The sequence below is a fragment of the Anolis carolinensis genome, chromosome 3 (genome assembly GCF_035594765.1).
Source record: "Anolis carolinensis isolate JA03-04 chromosome 3, rAnoCar3.1.pri, whole genome shotgun sequence".
NCBI classification, from domain to species: domain Eukaryota; kingdom Metazoa; phylum Chordata; class Lepidosauria; order Squamata; family Dactyloidae; genus Anolis; species Anolis carolinensis.
In genome coordinates, this window is record NC_085843.1 from 113,827,766 (window position 1) to 113,847,918 (window position 20,153).

At 42.0% G+C, this 20,153-nt stretch overlaps 1 protein-coding gene across 4 annotated transcripts; it reads left to right on the top strand.

Moving 5' to 3' along the window:
* Window positions 1–1,448: 1,448 nt before the first annotated feature.
* Window positions 1,449–17,616, top strand: LOC100567799 (acetylserotonin O-methyltransferase). Of its 4 annotated transcripts, XM_016995654.2 has the most exons (9): window positions 1,963–2,004; window positions 2,421–2,549; window positions 3,538–3,712; window positions 7,278–7,407; window positions 8,244–8,312; window positions 8,414–8,532; window positions 9,492–9,632; window positions 10,847–10,969; window positions 16,489–17,616. In XM_016995654.2, exons 2-9 carry the CDS (start codon window positions 2,478–2,480, stop codon window positions 16,695–16,697), a joined length of 1,038 nt encoding a protein of 345 aa, XP_016851143.2. In that variant the 5' UTR covers window positions 1,963–2,004; window positions 2,421–2,477; the 3' UTR covers window positions 16,698–17,616. The 4 variants fall into 4 exon arrangements, with proteins under 4 accessions (XP_062831458.1, XP_016851143.2, XP_062831459.1 ...); XM_062975388.1 differs by having other exon boundaries at window positions 1,449–2,549; XM_062975389.1 differs by lacking the exons at window positions 1,963–2,004; window positions 2,421–2,549 and adding an exon at window positions 3,150–3,382 and having other exon boundaries at window positions 16,569–16,761.
* The last annotated feature ends 2,537 nt before the right edge of the window (window positions 17,617–20,153 follow it).

The following is a 20,153-nucleotide window of genomic DNA, read 5'->3' on the forward strand; positions in this document are numbered from 1 at the left end:
GTATTGGATAGAAATACAATAATCAGACTACTAGTATATAGTAATTATTAGAGCATGTAAGGAAAAAAAAATGCACAAATTCAGTTTGTTAAGTGGGTAAGATTTCAGTTTATAAAAAGAGGTGAAGATGCATATTTGCAAGAGAAATACCTGAAAATGAAAACTGGACAAGAAACGAAGCTCAAATTAAATGCATTAGTGGTATATTATGTAGTATAATATGTTGAAAGTGAGATTATAACAATCTTCTCCTTTATTTATCATGTCAGAAGTGAACTGAGGGTACAAGCCGTACTTAATTTAAAAACACATTTTTTTTTTAAAAAAACTTGGCATTATATTAAATGTCCTTTGACCAGTAGCTGGCCACTTGGAGTGCCTCTGGTGTTGCTATAAGAAGGTCCTCCATTGTCCATGTGGCAGAGCTCAGGCTGCTTTGTAATAGGTGGTCTGTGGTTTGCTCTTCTCCACACTCGCATGTGGCAAACTCCATTTTGTAGCCCCATTTCTTAAGGTTGGCTCTGCATGTTGTGGTACCAGAGCGCAGTCTGTTCAGTGCCTTCCAAGTTGCCCAGTCTTCTGTGTGCCCAGGGGGAAGTCTCTCATCCGGCATCAGCCACTGATTGAGATTCCAGGTTTTAGCCTGCCACTTCTGGACTCTCGCCTGCTGAGAGTTTCCTGGGAGTATCTCTGTAGATCTTAGAAAACTATTTCTTGATCTAAGGCATTGGATGCTGGCTAATACCCGAACAGAGGATGTGCCAGAGATGTCAATGCCTTGGTCCTTTCATTTCTGGCTGCTACTTACCAACGGACGTCAGGTGGTGCAATACCAGCTAAACAATATAATTTCTCCAGTGGTGTGGGGCATAGACATCCTATGATAATGCAGCATGTCTCATTAAGAGCCACATCCACTGTTTTAATGTGGTGAGATGTATTCCACACTGGGCAGGCATATTCAGCAGCAGAGTAGCAAAGCACAAGGGCAGATGTCTTCGTTGTGTCTGGTTGTGATCCCCAGGTTGTGTCAGTCAGCTTTCGTACGATGTTTCTAGCACCCACTTTTCGCTTGATAGTCAAGCAGTGCTTCTTATAAGTCAAAGCGTGGTCCAGCATAACTCCAAAGTATTTTGGTGTGCTGCAATGCTCCAGTGGGATTCCTTCTCTGGTAATCGTCAGAGCTCGAGATACTTGTCAGTTTTTAAGGTGAAAAGCACACGTCTGCATTTTAGATGGATTAGGGATCAGCTGGTTTTCACTGTAATCGGTGGTAAGAGTACCTAAAGCTTCAGAGAGCTTTTGTTAAACAATTTCAAAGCTCCCTGCTTGGATGGTGATGACACGATCATCAGCATAGATCAAACTCTCTGTCCCTTCTGGCAGTGGCGGGTCACTTGTATAAATGTTAAACATTGATGGAGCAAGCATGCTCCCCTGAGGTAGGGCGCTTTTCTGTTTTCGCCATCTGCTTCTCTGACCCTGGAATTCAACAAAAAACTCCTATTCTGTAGCAGATTTCCTATGAAGCAGGTGAGGTGGAAGTCCTTTGTGATATTATACGTTTTTCCCAGGAGAAGGCTATGATTTACAGTGTCATAAGCTGCTGACAAGTCTATGAAGACAGCTCCTGTAATCTGCTGCCTTCCAAACCCATCTTATGTGCTGAGTCAGGTTCAACACTTGTAATGTTCCAGAACCGACTTGCAACATCTTCTCTTTCAAACCAACTCTTCTGCAAGAAAAGGATCATGTACCAATATTTACTTAGCTGAACTCAATCACTTATCTATCAGATCTTAACTTCAAGGTGGCTTCTTTGTGACTAAGAATAAAAAGTGCAGATGTCTCAACAATCAGTAAGGTCCTATTTGTATTTTGACACATCTGCCCTTCGCTGGCTATTCGAAATCTGGTACTCCCAGATATAAAAGGAGGAGCAGTGGCTAACAAAAACAGATCACAGAATAAGTTTTTTGCTTCTTTCTCTGCCAGCTTTTTCAGGTAAACAATTTAATGATCTTCCACTCTTCTTAAAATTTATTTTCTCTGTCTTATGTTGGAGAGATTTCTGGTTTATCTGGTTTTTAGTAACCCTATTGTCCCACTTTTCTTTTTTGGAAGCAGCTAGCTGTTTGTTTTTGATCTACTCATGTCATTCCTCTGATATCACTATGAGAGTTCCAATAATCTTTCTCCAGCATTCTATGATTTAACATCCTTATTATCAGATTCACTAAGACTGACTATTTCTCTTTATCATTCACAATTCTCTTGTTGAAACAGCTCTTGGGTTATTCTGTGAGTCACTCTGGCCTAAAACTAATTGCAATTTTAAAAATGCTCTGTATTCTACAGTTGGGGTATCCAGAAAATATTAAACAGTAAAAAGAGTGTTTTTTTCTTGCTGCATTGAGCAGAGAACCCTTCTTAAGGGAAAAAAAAGATACAACTGACAAAGACTGCAGTGAAGAAAGATGACTTCTACGGAAGACTCGGAAATTCTTAAAACCCTATTTCAGTACCAGCATGGATTTCTCGTATCAAAAGTAAGTTCTTACAAATACTCACTTTGTAAGCTTCAGCTCATTAATGGGTTTATGAAAAATATTATGAATGTCTTTTCTGAACATATTTGCTTCATTAACTATAGCTAGGGAAAGGATTCCTTCCCCTCTAGTTGCAGGCTCTCCAGAGACACTGCTGTTTGTTTGTTTTCAAATAAAAATATTGCAGGAAGTCCTCTACCAAGCCCATTACATTCAATTTTAATTTGCTTGGGCCAGAACCTTGAATTCAGTGATTTCCATGTGGGTGGAGTGGTGAAGCCTCTCCTGGGTTCAGCACTTTGGCTAGCTCTTTAAAAATTTAGATTAAAATGTAGCACAGAGTGGATGTCTCCTGACAGGGCAGACATCAGGTGACAGAGCAAACGTGTTGGGAAGCATTCACACCACAACACTCACTCCTTTTTCTTTTCTTTTTCCTCCCTATTCCTCATCTTCTTTCCCTTCTTTCCCATTTTTTTCTTTTCCTCCACTTCGCTGTTTGTTCAATCTCACACTGCATGTCCCTCTGCAAGGGTTTTATGCATGCAAATTGGGGGAAAATTGACTGAGTTCTCATTGATTGCACTATGTAACAAAATTTGGAAACTGTTATGTTCCTGGTTTGAAAGTGTAATTCCTGTTTAATTGTGTGGTACTTAGAATCATTGAATCATAGAGTTGGAAGAGACCTCATGGGCCATCCAGTCCAAACCCCTGCCAAGAAGCAGGAAAATTGCAAGTGGCCATCCAGCCTCTGCTTCAAAGTCTCAACAAAGGAGCCTCCAACACACTCCGTGGCAGAGAGTTCCACTGCTGAACAGCTCTTTCACACAGTGAGGAAGTTCTTCCTAATGTTCAGGGGGAACCTCCTTTCCTGCAGTTTGAAGCCATTGTTTTGCGTCCTAGTCTCCAGGGCAGCCTGTAATGTAACCATCATTGGTCATTTATGAATCCTTTCCATTTTTCATTTTCTTCCTGTTATTTCCAGATTATGTTTACTGCTGCTGAGCTGGGAGTATTTGATCTGCTGAGGGAATCAGAAGAACCCCTGACCGCCGAGGCTATTGCTGAAGGCCTGGGAACCAGTCGCATAGGAATGCAAAGGCTGCTGGAAGCCTGTGTGGGTTTGAAACTGCTGAGAATGGAAATGAGGGATAACAAAGGTAACCATATCAGAGTAGGGGAGTATACTGGAGCACACAAGCACCTAAGTTCATTTCAGATCTCAGGCTTAAGTTGCAGAAAAGAGAGCCAGAGCTACAGAAAATGCATCTAGATCAGAGCTTTCCAGGCATTTCATGTTGGTGACACACTCTTTAGACATGTATCTAATTCAGTTTTTACTGGAAACCAGAGGTTAAATTAACCCCTTATAAGAGATACAGACATATGCATGTATGGGGATGCACATCTTGTGAAAATTTTTCATTTACATTTTTAAAAATATATGATTTATTGCTTATTTTACATAGACTCAGAGGTTTCTTGTTATATTCACCTACACACTGCAGCCAACACTAATGTGTTGCAACACACAGTTTGAAAATCTCTGATCTAGAATCTCTCTTGATGTAATTCATTGAACTCCTAGTTTGGTCACCATTAAAGCACTCTTTCCTCTTCACTGCTGCTATTTCATATATTTGCATTTATTTATGCAGCAGTCTGTCTTACCTTTAAATCAACGGCTAGAGGTCATTCTCTATAGAATTATCCCATCATCTTTCTGCTTTGTCTGCATCTCTCTGCTTTCTCCTACTGCACCTATGTCGATTCTGAATGTTAATATACTTCTAAGTGAAATGATGCTTGGATATGTGATGCCTGGATATGTGATTATCCCCTCTTCCCAACACACACACCAGAGTCTGACCTACCATTAAGCACAGTGGGCTATTTGCCGTAGACAAGAAACAATACAAGGTAAAGAGAGGCACTGAGGCATTGAAGGACACGGTTCTTTATGCCAGTAGCCTCCTTATTTATTTCTCATGTCAGAAGCGAAGTGAGGGAACAAGTTGTAATGGATTTCCAAACATAAGAGATTTTTAAAGAAAAAACTTGGCATTAATACTAAATGTCTTTTGTCTAGTAGCTGGCCACTTGATGTGCCTCTGGTGTTGCTATTAGAAGGTCCTCCTTTGTGCACGTAGCAGGGCTCAGAAAGCATTGCAGTAGGTGGTCTTTGGTGTCCTCTTCTCCACAGTAGCATGTTGCAAACTCCACTTTGAAGCCCCATTTTTTTCGCATTTTTTAAAATTGTGGGATATATATATATATATATATATATATATATATATATATATACGTACACACACATAGAAACATACAATCATGATATTCCACAATCAAAATACCAATATTTTTTCCCTAATCCTGCCACCTCCCCATTATCACCTATGAACTTATCCTGTTCAGTGCCTTCCAAGTTGCCCAGTCTTCTGTGTGCCCAGGAGGGAGTCTCTCATCTGGCGTCAGCCACTGTTAAGGTTCTAGGTTTTAGCCTGCCACTTTTGGACTCTCGCTTGCTGAGGTGTTCCTGCGAGTATCTCTGTAGATCTTAGAAAGCTATTTCTTAATTTAAGGTGTTGGCATGCTGGCTGATATCCGAACAGGGGATGGGACGGAGAGGTCAATGCCTTGGTCCTTTCATTGTTGGCTGCTACTTCCTGGCGGATGTCAGGTGGTGCAATGCCAGCTAAGCAGTATAATTTTTCAAATGGTGTAGTAGCCTCCTGTGTGTTGCCTAAGCTATCATAATGCTATCTTTTTATTACAAAACCTATATATTTCAAGTTTCTTTGGTTTTCTTACTATTGTGGGGGTCACACCTTCAACCTACCTCTAAGTTGGTATCTCTAAAAATATTGGTTCTGCTATTTGCCTGCAGTGTCCTTCCAGTATCACACTCTAGATGAGGCTAAAAAAATTTAGAAAATTGCAATATCACTGTATTAAATATACAGCATTGTAACACTAAGATGCTCTTCTGAAAAATTGAACCTAAATATCAGTGATGGTTAAATGGAAAAGACATTGATACATATGCTCACATTTTAATGTACACTTAATTGGACTGTTCACAGTGAATACTTAAGAGAGCTACAATTTTTATGAGTGCTATTTCACATTTTTGGTATTGGTTGTTGGATGGATAATATGTATCCATTGCCTTAATTATTGCCTCTGTAATAATTAAGGCATTGAGAACATTGAAAAACATGTGTATATGTTGCTTAACCAGAAGGTTTATCAAGAGAAAAATAACAAAGGTCGATTCAACTGTACCCTTTCTACACCATTCTAATAAACTGCAATCTGTCTAGCAAAATGAAATATTGTAATGATTCTGAGTCGTTGATCAGCAAAGAATACTGGACTATTAAACTAGACAAAAAACTTACGGTGCATTTACACTGTAGAATTAATTCACTTTGACACTACTTTAACTGTCATGGCTCAGTGTTATGGAATCATGTGAGTTATAAGATCATCTGGAGAGGCCCTGCTCTCGATCCCACCTGCCTCGCAGGCACGGCTGGTGGGAACGAGGGACAGGGCCTTCTCAGTGGTGGCTCCCTGGCTGTGGAACGCCCTCCCCACAAATATCCGTCAAGCCCCAAAACTTCTGGGTTTCAGAATGGCCGTGAAAACATGGCTGTGTGCACAAGATTTTAACGAGTAATACGATAACATCGACATGGTCTGATTGAAGGCTGAAGCATGAGGTTTTTAGACAAATTGATCTAATTTACATATGTTTAAAATGTTATAATGTATTTTAACAATGTATTTTTATAGTTTTAATTGATGATATATATTGTTTTTGTTTTATTATTATGTTCTTGGCATTAAATGTTGCCAACTGTTGTAAGCCGCCCTGAGTCCCTCCAGGTGAGAAGGGCGGGGTATAAATGCTGGAAATAAAATAAATAATAAATGAGGAATGGAGCTGAACATGTGTAGCCTGCAGAAGAGAAGGCTGAGAGAAGACATGATAGCCATGTATAAATATGCTAGGAGAACTCATAGGGAGGAGGGAACAAGCTTGTTTTCTGCTGCCCTGGAGACTAGGACACAATGGAACAATGGCTTTAAAATACAGGAAAGGAGATTCCACTTCAACATTAGGAAGAACTTCCTCACTGTGAGAGCTGTTCAGCAGTGAAACTCTTTTCCACATCCGGTCTGTTGTGGAGGCTCCTTCTTCGGAGGCTTTTAAGCAGAGGCTGGATGGCCCTCTGTCAGGGTGCTTAGAATGCAATTTTCTTGTTTCTTGGCATGGGGTTGGACTGGATGGCCCATGAGGTCTCTTCCAACTCTATGATTCTATAGTTTTCCAAGAAATTTGGCCTTTTCTGACGGAGTGTTGTTGCCTCACCAAATTATAAATCCGAGCATTACATAGCATTAAATCGTGGCAGTCAATGTGGTGTCAAACTGCAGTAATTCTACAGTGTAGTAGATGCTTCCTTAGGCCTCTTCTACACTGCCATACAATTCAGATTATCAAAGCATATAATCCACATTCTGCTTCAAAACTGGACATATAATCCAGTTCAAAACAGACAATCTGGATTTTATATGGCAGTATAGAAAGGGCCATAGTCAACTATGTGTAACTGCTGTTGTTTGATAATGGGGTGGGGTGGGGTGGGGCAATCATGACTTATCAAAACTCTTTCTTTCAGGGTTTACATCACAATCTGTTTTCCCCTCTATTGTAAGGTTTTTATGGAAACACAGCCCTTGCCGATCTCTACCTTGCTAAATCAAGCCCAAAGTCTCAGTATTCTTACATGCAATTAGATTCTGAATTCTACTATCCCAGTTTTCAAAACTTGGCAGACGTTGTAAGGTAAGGATGCTAGAAGGGGACTGCTTCAGAAATGGATACGCTCTATAGCCATATGAAAATACATTCTCTTTGTTTTTTCTATCATCTGCTTTTTTTTAGCTAAATCGGGATAGCATGAAGCCACTCCAAAGCCCCCCATTTAGGTACCCAAACTTACCAGAGAGACCTGGCAGCAGCACAGGTCTCTCCTACATTCATTGGGGGTGGGGGTGGGGGTGGGGGGTGGGGGGTGGGGGGTGGCGAACGGCTCCAGTAAAACCAAGACAGGTTCCACATTTTGGGCCTGTCTGGATGGGCCCTAAGAGTATAGTCCAGAGTGTCTAAGAGTCAACCTGGAAATGGTGCCTGTTTTTTCAAAAATTGAAGTATATGAAGTGCAATTGGAGCTGCATGTCATTTCTCTCCTACCTCACAGCTGTGAGACAAATTAAATTGGCAAGACTATGGCCATATCCATTCCTCATTGAATTTACAGCTGAGTTGTAAACATTCATTTGAACCAACTAATCCTTACCTATCCTGTGTTGACATTTTGAATAGAGAAGGGAATTTAAAATTTCTAAATGTTGGTGTTAAACACCAGCTCAGCCACGAAACCCCTCTGGATGACCCTGGGCAAGTCACACACTCTCAGGCACAGAAAACCCTGTGATAAGTTGACCTTAGGGTCACCATAAGTCAGAAAGAAATTGAATCATATAACAACAAGAAGTAACAAACAGTACTACATATTTATTCAATTGGGAGTTTGGTATGATATGGTTTGCAGAAGAGTGTAATGTTGATTTTACTGCTTAGGCTGTCTCATTTTTATTTACTGAAATGTTTTATTTCAGGGAAGGAAAAAATCAGATCAGATCAATACATGAGTCTTCAGTGAAAGATTTTTTTCGGGCTATTTATAGGTAAAGGTAGTATTTTTCTCTATCATGTTTTCAAGAGAATGGGAAAAGAAAGAATGGTTCTTGTCATTTTCTTATTCACAACATATGATTTCAATTCCTAGGTCAGAGGAAGGGATACAACTATATTTCGGTGCCATGAAAAATGCTTGGACTCTGTATTGTAGAGAAATAATATCTGAGTGTGATCTTTCTCAGTTTCATCATATTTGTGATCTGGGAGGTGAGTAGTACACATTTTCAACTGTATTCATTTATATGGATCTTAAAATCATATTCTTAGATGATCTGACAATATGATTTTTATAAGTTTTTTCATGGAGCTGGACAGAAGTAAAGAGATTGAATTGAACATACTACAGAAGCAAGTGACAATTAAGCCTTATGTCTTATAAATGAGGCTTCACAATAGAAACCTGGCCACCACTCAAACCAGGCAGCACTACCCAGTCAGAAGGAGTCACAGCCCTGGGCCAGTGCTAGTCACAATCCCAGGGTCGCAATCAGCCACCAACCCTTCAGTGGGTCATGCTAAACTTAACTTATTCAGTGTCTATATATCAATTATGGCCTTTTTAATCTCTACTAATTCTTTGGAAAGGTTCACTTTCTGGATACTGATCGACTCCTTTGCATAGATTTCTCTGTTTCTAAAAGTATTCACAGTCCCCTCGTATGATTATGAAAATAATTTTCTGTTGACAAGTTAAGCCAAGAACTGGCCAGAAATTAATTTTTTTACAGTTTTGACTGGGCTGGATTTCTTTATTTAAGAAAAAAGTGAAGTAATTTGAAATGCTCTTATTGTCAAATTGCACCACATTTTTTTTTTATAATGCAATTAACTTTTAAAAAAAATAGACAAAATAATGGCTATCTTTGTAACCATGCCAGCTGATCATACTCTTCCATGCTTCTTTGTTGTTCTGAAAGTGTTGCTTTCCTTAAGTTCTAGACTACTTTGTTTTTTTTTTACGCTCCACTAAACTTTGACTCATATCAAATCCTTGGAGCTATTTAAGAAATGATGATCAATTTTGCCATTGGCTCAAACTTATGGACAGTCTATTTAATACATTGTCCCAAATGTGTATACTGGGAAGTTTTTGGTAGCAGATTGAATAGTACAGTATATAAATGTTTTATTAAAACAATGTTCTTATATTTTGTCCTTTTTAAAAGGAGGAAGTGGCATCTTCGCCGAAGAACATATATTGACATATCCAAATTCTTCTGTGACCATTTTTGATCTACCAGAAGTAGTGGAAAAAGCAAAAAAGAATTTTGAAGGCTTAGAAGAAAGCCGGATTTCATTCCAGGGAGGTAAAATATGTTTTGTCCTGAGACATGACCATGGAAACTGCTCTTATCAAGTAAGGCCATGAGTTTTTGAAAAAGATACTGTATCAGTATTTCATTGTCAAACAGCTTAAAGCATCTGATTCAATGTTCACAAGTTATACTTGTATTAAATTGCAGTGCTTTGTGCAAAGAAACTTATTTCAGCTATCTATAGCAAGAATTTTTAAAATATAAAATAGGTGAAGATAATATTATTTTTCAATCCTGATTATGCCTACTAGGATATAACTATTATAAAATATAAACTTATGGGGGGATAACAATTGCATCATTTGTGCAACAAAACGTGTACAAAAACTGCATATTAACTCTGAAAACGTATAATTACAACCACAATAGTGTCACTGGACACAAACCAAAGAGTTATCTAGGACCTGAAATTTCCAATTTGGAGATCTCTGACCTGCTCTTATGACTATCCATACAATCTTTCACCCTATTTAAAGCCCTACGTATATCTGACATACTGAGCAGACTTATGCCATTGTTTAAGAAGTTAAGAAGCCAGATCCACAATAACAAATCCTGTATTGAATGCCACATTTATGTTAACTGTGAACACAGACAACCACTAATACAACAGGCCCCAAACCAGGGGCCTCATCAGAAAGGCCAGGCGAAATGTCCCGCTTTTCCTGGCTTTGCCGAGCATAGATAGGAGCAGCAGTGTGAATCCATCACCCCATGTGCAACTTCCTCTTAGCAATGCTTCCCCCACCACATGGGGAAAGTATCGCCCTCCTGGCGGAGCACAACATGGGAAAATGGGAAACTTCCCGTGTGATGGGGGAAGTGTCCAATGACTCTTCCACCCCGGTTGAGGGCAGGGCCTCTGCAGGAAGTCACACAAAGTCGTGTGATGTCCAGTGTGGAGCTCCATCCCCATGACAGGGTGGAAGCATCCTAGAATGCTAAATTCTCTCCACTTGATGAGGTCATTATATAATGATGCCACTGAATAAAGGTCAAGAAATCTCCAGTCTCCTTCTTGTCTAACTGCACCACTGAATGCAGTTAGATGTGGTTTAGGCAATGTTTGCCCCAGTAGATAGCATGACCAAAATGATGAGCAGACATACCTTAGCAGTAGTAAATTTTAAAGGATAGAATTACTTTCTATTTATGTAAGACAACATGTTTAATTACATCACTTTTCTGTACCTATCTTCCTGTAGGGGATTTTTTTAAAGATTCTGTTCCTGTGGCTGACTTGTATATTCTATCAAGAATCTTGCACTTATGGGATGATGAAAAGTGCATGCAACTGCTAACGAAACTGTACAAAGCCTGCAAGCCTGGTATGTGTACTCAGAGAGTTAAAATGAACAGAACTGCAGTTTGCTGGCTGTTATGGACAAATGGCCAAGGCAAAACTTATTGTCTTTGAATTTGTTTCCTGAGCTCTGAATCTCTTGGAATTTCGCAAAAGTATCAATTTACTCATGTTGGTTCCAAAACTCACCCTGCTCTTGTTCCCCCAATTATGACTTTGCTTGGTTGGGTTGCTGAGCCTTCAGTGTGAACTTGTGGTTGTGTGGCTTCTTTACCACTTCATCACATGTACTAAATTGCACTGACAGGAATTTGTGGCAGGCATCCTTAGAGGCAAGTGGGATTGTTGCAATTGTCACAGCAAGATAAAATTCCTTGGAAATAAGACCCACTGAGTTCAATAAAACTCTAAACTCTTTCAGGGCTGTCTGGCCATGTTCCAGAAGCATTATCTCATTATTATCAGAGGCAAGTGGGAATTTAGCAACTGGCCACCTTGGTTGGCATTGAATAGCCTTGCAGTTTCAAAGCCTGGCTGCAATTCTGCAATGATCCAAGTATCCAGATCTTGGGATTCAGAAGATGGATGATATGGCAGTGCTGATGGGACCCTAGATAATGTCACTTCAAGATAAAATTCCTTGGAAATAAGGCCCACTGAGTTGAATTCAACTCTACCGCCTTTCAGAGCTGTCTAGGCAGTGTTGCAGAAGCATTATCTCATTATTATCAGAAACAAGAGAGAATGTTGCAACTGGCCACCTTGATTGGCATTGAATGGCTTTATCGCTTCAAAGCCTGGCTGCAATTATGCTATGATGAAAATATCCCCTAATAATTTGTTTGTATATGATTTTGAAAGTATTATACAGTGTATAATACTTTGTTTCCAGAGCACATATAACTAAGTTGCAGAATTTTTCCCCTTCCCTCATGCCCGAAATAACACTGAAATACCTAATTTCTCTTGTTCCTATCTTTCTTTCTTACTTACTTAGTTGCTTCCTCCTCTCTTTTAGGCAGCATCCCAAAGTATGCTCAGAAACTTCTCAGCTCTCATGTTAATACAGAGCGAGGCTGAGATTTCAAGGAGAGGAGGATGTCTTTCAACAAATAATGCAGGGGGAGGGATGTTGGGCAGGGCCTCAGATCGGTAATGTGTTGAGAAATGTACTCAAAGAATGTGGAGAACATACTAAGTTGCATGGAAGTGTGGTGAAGGTAAGGAATTCATCTGTTCAATGAAAAATTGAACTCTACTGAGTTCTACTGAGCAAAACAATTTCATCCATTTCATTGCCTTAATGTGATGAAATCCTTATTTTGGTATGCATGGCCTGACCTCACATCATACTGGATAGCCAGCCCAAGACAAAAACAACAACAACAAAAGGTTTATTAAATCACATGGCAAAGGATAACAAGCACTGACAATATCTTCTTTAGGGTGCTCAATATCGCAGGTAAGTTTTTCTTCCTATTCTTATCCAACGCCCTGTCTCTATACCTCCAAAACCTTGTCTGTCTGAAATGAAAAACCCTGTTCACATTTATAAAACTCTGGACCCTTCCACACAGCTGTAAAACGCAAAATATTAAGGCAGATCATCCACAATATCTGCTTTGAACTTGATTACTTGAGGGCCCTTCCAGACAGGCTCTATATCCCAGGTTTTCTGTTTATCCCAGATTATCTGGCAGTGGGGACTCACATAATCCAGTTTAAAGCAGAAAACCTGGGATCAGATCCTGGGATATAGGACCTCTCTGAAAGGGTCCTGAGTCCACACTGCCATGTAACCCAGTTCAGTGTGGATTTTATACAGGTGTGTGGAAGGGGCCGTGGTTTGCAGGCCTTTTTTGATGCATCCTGTTTCTCTTGGAGATTCACTGTTACAGCCTTTCTGAGCCAGGACTGCTGCCTTGAAACCAGAACCCCTTCTTCATTGCCATGTAAAATCCGGATTATCTGCTTTTAACTGGATTATTTGACAGTGTAGACTCATATAATTCAGTTCAAAGCAGAAAATGTCGATTATTTTTTTTGATGATCTGGATTATATGGCAATGTAGAAGAAGCTTCCAAACAGTCTTCAAAGGCAGCCCCACGTAGAGTGTATTGCAGTAATCTAATCAGGATGTAACAAGAGCGTGGACCACCGTGGCCAAGTCCGGCTTCCCAAGGTACGGTTGCAGCTGGCGCATGAGTTTTAACTGTGAGAAGGCTCCCCTAGCCACCGCTGAGACCTGGGGCTCCAGGCTCAACGATGAGTCTAGGATCACCCCAGACTGCGCACCTGCGCCTTTAGGGGGAGTGTGACCCCATCCAGCACAGGCTGTAACCCTATACCCTGTTCGGCCTTCCGACTGACCAGGAGGACCTCTGTCTTGTCTGGATTCAATTTCAATTTGTTGGCCCTCATCCAGTCCGACACAGCGGCCAAGCACCAGTTCAGGACCTGGACAGCCTCCTTAGTGACAGAGCTGGACATCATCTGCGTACAGATGACACCGGATCCCGAAACTCCGGATTATCTCTCCCAGCGGCTTCATGTAGATGTTAAACAGCATTGGGGACAATACAGAGCCCTGCAAGTCAATGGTTGTGGGGCCGAGCAGGTGTCCCCCAGTGACACCATCTGGGACCGACCCTTCAGGAATGAGTGGAGCCACTGCAGAACAGTACCTCCAAGTCCCATTCCCGCAAGGCATCCCAGAAGGATACCGTGATCGACAGTATCGAAGGCCGCTGAGAGGTCCAGCAGAACCAGCAGGGACACACTCCCCCTGTCCAGTTCCCGGTGAAGATCATTGACTAAGGCGACCAAGGCTGTCTCGATACCATGCCCCGGCCTAAAGCCAGACTGCGCCAGATCTAGAAAATCAGTGTCATCCAAGAACTCTGGAGCTGCGAGGCAACCACATGTTCCAAGACCTTGCCCAAGTAGGGGAGATTGGAAATAGGCCGAAAGTTTCTGAATTGAGTGGGATCCAGTGATGGCTTTTTCAACAGCAGCTTGATCACAGCCATTTTTAGACTCACTGGAAACTTGCCCTCCCAAAGGGAGGCATTCACCACCACCTTCACCCACTCGGCCAAACCCCCTCTGGCTTCTCTCACCAGCCAGGATGGGCAGGGGTCCAGGATGCATGTGGTTGGTCTCGCCTCTCCAAGGATCTTCTCCACATCCTCGAGCTCAACCAATTGAAATGAATCAAACAAAACTGGACAAGCAGGTGTACTCATTACATCCTCAGAGACTGCTGTTAATATGGTGTCAAAGTCGGAGAGGATCAGAGCGACTTTGTTTGCAAAGAACCGAGCAAATGCTTCACAGTGGGCTGCCTCGTTATCAGGGCTCCCACCTTGATTGGTGGGAGTTAACAACCCTCTGATGACACGGAACAGCGCCGCCGGACGGTTCTGTGCAGATGCAATATTGGTCGCAAGGTGGACTCTCCTTGCGGCTTTGATTGCCGTGGCATATGCCCTAAGATAGGAGCCTAGCCGTGTTCGGTCTGACTCATTATACCCTGATCGCCACACACACTCTAGTTCCCTCTTCTTTCGCTTCATCGCTGCCAGCCCCTCAGTAAACCAAGGAGCTCGTTTAGCTCGGGTACTCGAGAGGGGATGCTTCGGAGCAAACGTGTCTATTGCCCTAGTCATCTCTCCATTCCAGAGAGAGACCAGAGCATCAACAGGATCACCTGCCGAGGAGGCGGGAAATTCCCCAAGAGCCGTCAGGAATCCTTCTGGATCCATAAGTCTCCTGGGGTGGACCATTTTAATAGGTCCACCACTCCTGCGGAGGTTGGGAAGCGCAGTAAGTCTAAACCTGATCAGGTGATGGTCGGTCCATGGCAACGGAGCGATGGTGAGCTCCTCCACACTGCCACCTTCCTCCCATCCCTGACAGAAAACTAAGTCCAATGTGTGCCCGGCTGTGAGGGTGGGACCAGATACAAGTTGGAACAGCCCCATGGTTGCCATGAAGTCCTGAGCCACTCATGAGAGGCTGGTCTCGGCATGGACATTGAAGTCGCCCAGCACTATGCCAGGCCCGAGACCACCTCAGCTAGCTCAGGCAGGGAGACTGTAGTGCAGTGGGGTGGTCGGTACACTAACAGAATCCCTAATCTGTCCCGGTCTCTCACCCTCAGGTAGACACATTCAAACATGGTCAACTGCAGGATGGGGCACCTGGTCAGGGGGATAGAATCCTTATAGACCACCGCGACCCCACCTCTCCTCCCTCCAGATCTCGGCTGGTGCTGTACGGAGTAACCTGGCGGGCAGAGCTGGGTAAGATTAACCCCTCCCAACTTGTCCAGCCAGGCCTCCATAATACATGCCAGGTCTATGTGCTCATCCAAGATGAGATCTTGGATGAAAGATGTCTTTCCGTTCACTGTCCTGGCATTAAACAGCACCACCTTTAACCTGGAGGGACCGCCATCCTGGCTATCCAGATTAGCTATGTCAGGAGACCGTTTTGGAACTATTAATGTCCTACCAAAAACCCTAGGCCAAATTAAATGATTTTGTCTCCCTTTCCCGTATCTCCCCCTCCCAGACACCACCTTTATAGGGGCTCCCCACCCATCAGAACACCCTCCTCCCCTATCATGCTGTCCTCTCCCTTTCTCTTCCCCGGTCCAAACAATGTTATTTGGTTTACTAGTTTTCTGTTAATAGATTGGCATCCTTTCACACCCATTCCCTTCCCCCACCCTGCAGTCCCCATAACCCTCCAGCCTCCCCCACCCCCCTCCAACAATACAAAGTGCAAATGCAGTAGTAAAGTGCAGAGGGTGCATGAGCAGCCTAGGTATAGGGGTCTGAGCTAACTAAAGTGCAAGGCAGGCAGTGGGGATTATGATGGTGAACTAATTCAATATGGTGAAATATGGTTTTATAAAGTGCCAAGGCAGGACCAATTAGAGATGATAAACTTAGTAAACTAGTCAGGGGGACCAGGCTTCACAGCGCATAATAGCTGTTATAACAGTATTTAAAGGTTGTTATAGCAGCAATATATAAATAATGAGTGAACCTCAGTAAGACAGACTCTCAGTTCAGTAGCCAATGCTGGAGGAAAGCGAGGGAGGCAGTAGGCCTGCAGCAGGAGACAGAATGATTTTAAAGTCAGCTCCTCTGCCTTCTTCCGGATGGTTTTGGAGTTTTTAAAGTCTTCCCTCCCTTCTTATGTCCACTCACCAACGCTGGGAGAAAGGGAAGGGAGCAGTAGGCCTGCAGCAGAAGATAAAATGATTTTAAAGCTGATTCCACTGCCTTTTTTGCATGAAAGCGGCAAAAATGGGACAAAAATGCCCCAAATGAAGAGGTGGAAAGTAGACATGCTCTCTTCAGTCCTGACATTTTTTTTGTTAGGAGGCCTAATTTGGATCTGAAATGTAGCATGGTGGGTTACATTTTTACCCTTTTACTAATAGACTACTTGGTGAAGTTAAACTGCATTCTTCAAAATACCTCTGAAATCAATACTCATATATTTTGTTCTTAACATTTATTTTGAAAAAGGTGGTGGAGTTTTAGTAATTGAACCTGTTCTTGACGAGGAAAGAGTTCGATCTTTTGGAGCTCATGTTGCCTCCATAAAGCTGCTCGTCCATACTGATGGGAAAACCCGGACTCCATCAGAGCACAAAGCACTCCTCACTGCAGCTGGCTTCAAGGAGATTCAAGCAAAACATGGAAGTGTGTATGGTGCCCTTTTGGGACGAAAATAATGACGCCCTTGTTCTTTGTTCTTCAACATCTAAAGGAAATTGGAATAAAGCTCAGTTCACCTTCTTTCTTATTTCAAGATACTACTAAGCGCTACATATTCACTGAGGTTCCAGAATCTTGGAAAGAATCCACAATAGTACTCATCCCAAAATGAGATAAGGATTTGGACCAAATTAAAAATTACAGACCTATTTCAATATTGAACTGTGACTATAAATTACTTGCCACAATTTAGTTTGCTAGAACAATTTTGTTTAAATAGCCTTTCCCAGTCCTTCCCTCCCCTTCCAGTCCCTTCCAATCCCTTCCCTTCCGTGATATGTCTGTGCCTTGTGTTGCATGGGAAAGCCGGGAGAGAAGGATGATGATGATGATGACGATGGTTATTGTAAAGAAGTATGATGACAGGGATGGAATCTTTTTGGATCCCACCGCTGCCACCAAATTGCGAAGGATTCAACTTCTACCTCTATGTATCCCACTTTTCAATGTTGTCGCTGCCACCACCTTTGAAAGATGCTTTGCTCAAATAATAAGCAACAATTGAAGAAACAGTAACTTGTTTATTTATAGCACAAAGCTTGATGGTCGCAAGAATGTTATATCTTGAGTTGAACGATGTTACTTCTGCACAGTAAGTGTTGCAAGATTTCTCAATAGTTTCTCTGAGCTTAGTATGGTATCAGCTTTATATGACTTGTTTCTTTCAGTTAGGAATACTGTCCTTCTTGAACTTAGTTGATCTGTACCCGATCAAACTTGGACTGGGGAGTTTAACTGGTTAACCCTAGTCCTCCTTGACTTAGGGATGTAGCCTCAGCTCTTTAGTTATCCCTACTAAAGGCTCAGCAACTTTAATTTTAGCCCTTCTCCGCTAAAACTCTCTAGCTGCTCAACTTCCTCCCACAATCCCTTCTCTCGATCTCACTCCTTTCCCACTGAACAGAACCAACTGCTCTGGTCAACCGTCAAACTCCAACTGCCCAATTCCAACTGCTAAATTTGAATTCTAAGGCTTCCACCAGCAAGGTGAAGCCACGCCCCTTTTCCTGGCCATGCCTTAGAGGCTCCCAACTTCTGTATAAGAATAGCTGAAATATATAACCTTAAACAGTCAACCGAAACATAGCAATCATGAATAAAACACAATGATCATGACATCTTTACATACCTTCCAACCCGGAAAGATTATTTTTGCTTTTTCTAAACCCAGAATAAGCAAAAATAATAGAGAGTAACACAAAATACATATCTATACATAAACATAACATCATACCTTAAACTCTAAATACAAACCTGTGAGTCTTCCGATCAAGGTGCTCTGGATAGAGCATCAGCTACTACATTACATTTGCCCTTTATATGTTTAATATCAAATGTAAAGTCCTGTAATGATAAACTCCATCTCAATAATTTGTTATTGGTCCCTTTTACATTATCCAACCATCTTAGGGGTGCGTGATCAGTTTGTAACGTAAACTTCCTTCCCCACAAGTATGGTTTCAGTTTCTTTATGGACCAGATTATCGAGTAACATTCCTTCTCGATTGTGGACATGCTAAGCTCATTAGAATGCCACTTCTTACTGAGGAATAGTATGGGCCTATCCTCCCCATCTTCATCAATTTGACTTAGGACTGCTCCTAGTCCAGTGTCTGAAGCGTCACGAGTTAAAATAAATGGGTCATCAAAATTTGGGGCTTTCAAGACCGAATCAGAAGTAAGGGCCTTTTTTAAATTGTCCATGGATTCCTGACACTCGGAAGACCAAATTACCTGGTTTGGGTGTTTCTTTTTTGTAAGGTCTGATAATGGGGCAGCCAAATTACTGAAAGACGGAATGAACTTTCGGTAATATCCGGCTAAACCAAGAAATGATCTAATTTGTTTTTTCGTTTTCGGGATTGGCCATTGGTGTATATCTTTGACCTTGGTGGGATCAGGTCTGATACACCCTCCACCTATAATATGTCCCAAATACTTAGACGTATGGTTTCCTAACTTGCATTTAGAAGCTTTAATAGTTAACCCAGCTTCTAATAACCTGCCCAACACAAAATCAAGATGCTTAAGATGGTCCTCCCAACAATCACTATAGATACCTATGTCATCCATGTAGGCTAAACAGAACTCACCTAAGCCATAGAGAACTTTGTCTACCAGCCGCTGAAATGTCGCAGGGCTATTTTTTAATCCAAACGGTAAAACTACAAACTCATAGAGTCCTCCCTGAGTTCTAAAGGCCGTTTTGGACTGGTCTTCAGGTGCCATAGGCACTTGCCAGAACCCCTTAGTCAAATCAATACTACTTATAAATTTGGCTTTTCCAATCCTTTCTAGTAAATCATCCAAATGGGGCATCGGATACATGTCGTTTTGGGTGATTTTATTTAACCGCCGGTAATCTATGCAAAACCTTACGGTTTTGTCTGGCTTCTTTACTAACACTATGGGCGAAGCCCAAGGGCTGTTAGATGGCACGATTATATCCAAATCTAACATCTCCCTGATCTCTTGCTCTATGCATTCGCTTATCTTACCCGTTACCCTATAGGGAGGGGATGCTATCGGTGCGGCGTCACCGGTGCATATTTTATGTTGCACTCCCTGCACTCTCCCGGGTAAATCCGAAAACATGACTTTATACTTAGCCAAGATTCCTTTAACCTCTCTTTGTTGTGATGGAGATAAGTCTGAATTTATGGATACTTTATCCAAGTTTCTATGTATCTCCCTATCACCTTCCCAAAATGAAAAAGGACCTGTATCTTCCTCTGACACTATACAGTAAACATTTGCCGACCTATTTACATACGGCTTAATCATGTTTTCATGCACCCGTTTCTCAATCCCCAATCGTTCATCTAGGATGTCACAGTTCACATGGTACTGCTTCCTGACGATCCTCCACGGTCCAGTCCAGTCCATCTGTAGTTTGTTGTTCTTGTTGGGTGTTAAAAACAGGACCTCATCTCTGACGTTGAAGTCTCGGGGTCTCGACGTTGCGTCGTACCGGGTCTTTTGTTGCTCCTGGGCCGTCATAAGATGTTCCTGGGCGATGTCCCTGGCCATCTTTAATGTTGACTGAAGATCTTTGATGTAGTTGTCGACAGGAACAGGATCTGGCGTAGGGCTTGCTTCCCAGTGCTCTCTGATCAAATCAAGGGGTCCACGAGCCTTCCTTCCGAATAACAATTCAAAAGGCGAGTAACCAGTGCTGTCCTGTGGGACTGATCGATATGCGAATAACAGCTGCTGCAACTTGGTGTCCCAGTCGTGGGGTCTCTTCTGGCTATAGGCCTTGATCATTTTCACTAGTGTTTTGTTCAAGTATTCTACTAGGCCATTCGTTTGCGGATGATAAGGTGTGGACGTTAGGTGTTTAATTCCACACAACTCTAATAACTTCTTCATTAGCCGCGAGGTGAACTGAGTCCCCAGGTCTGACACAAGCT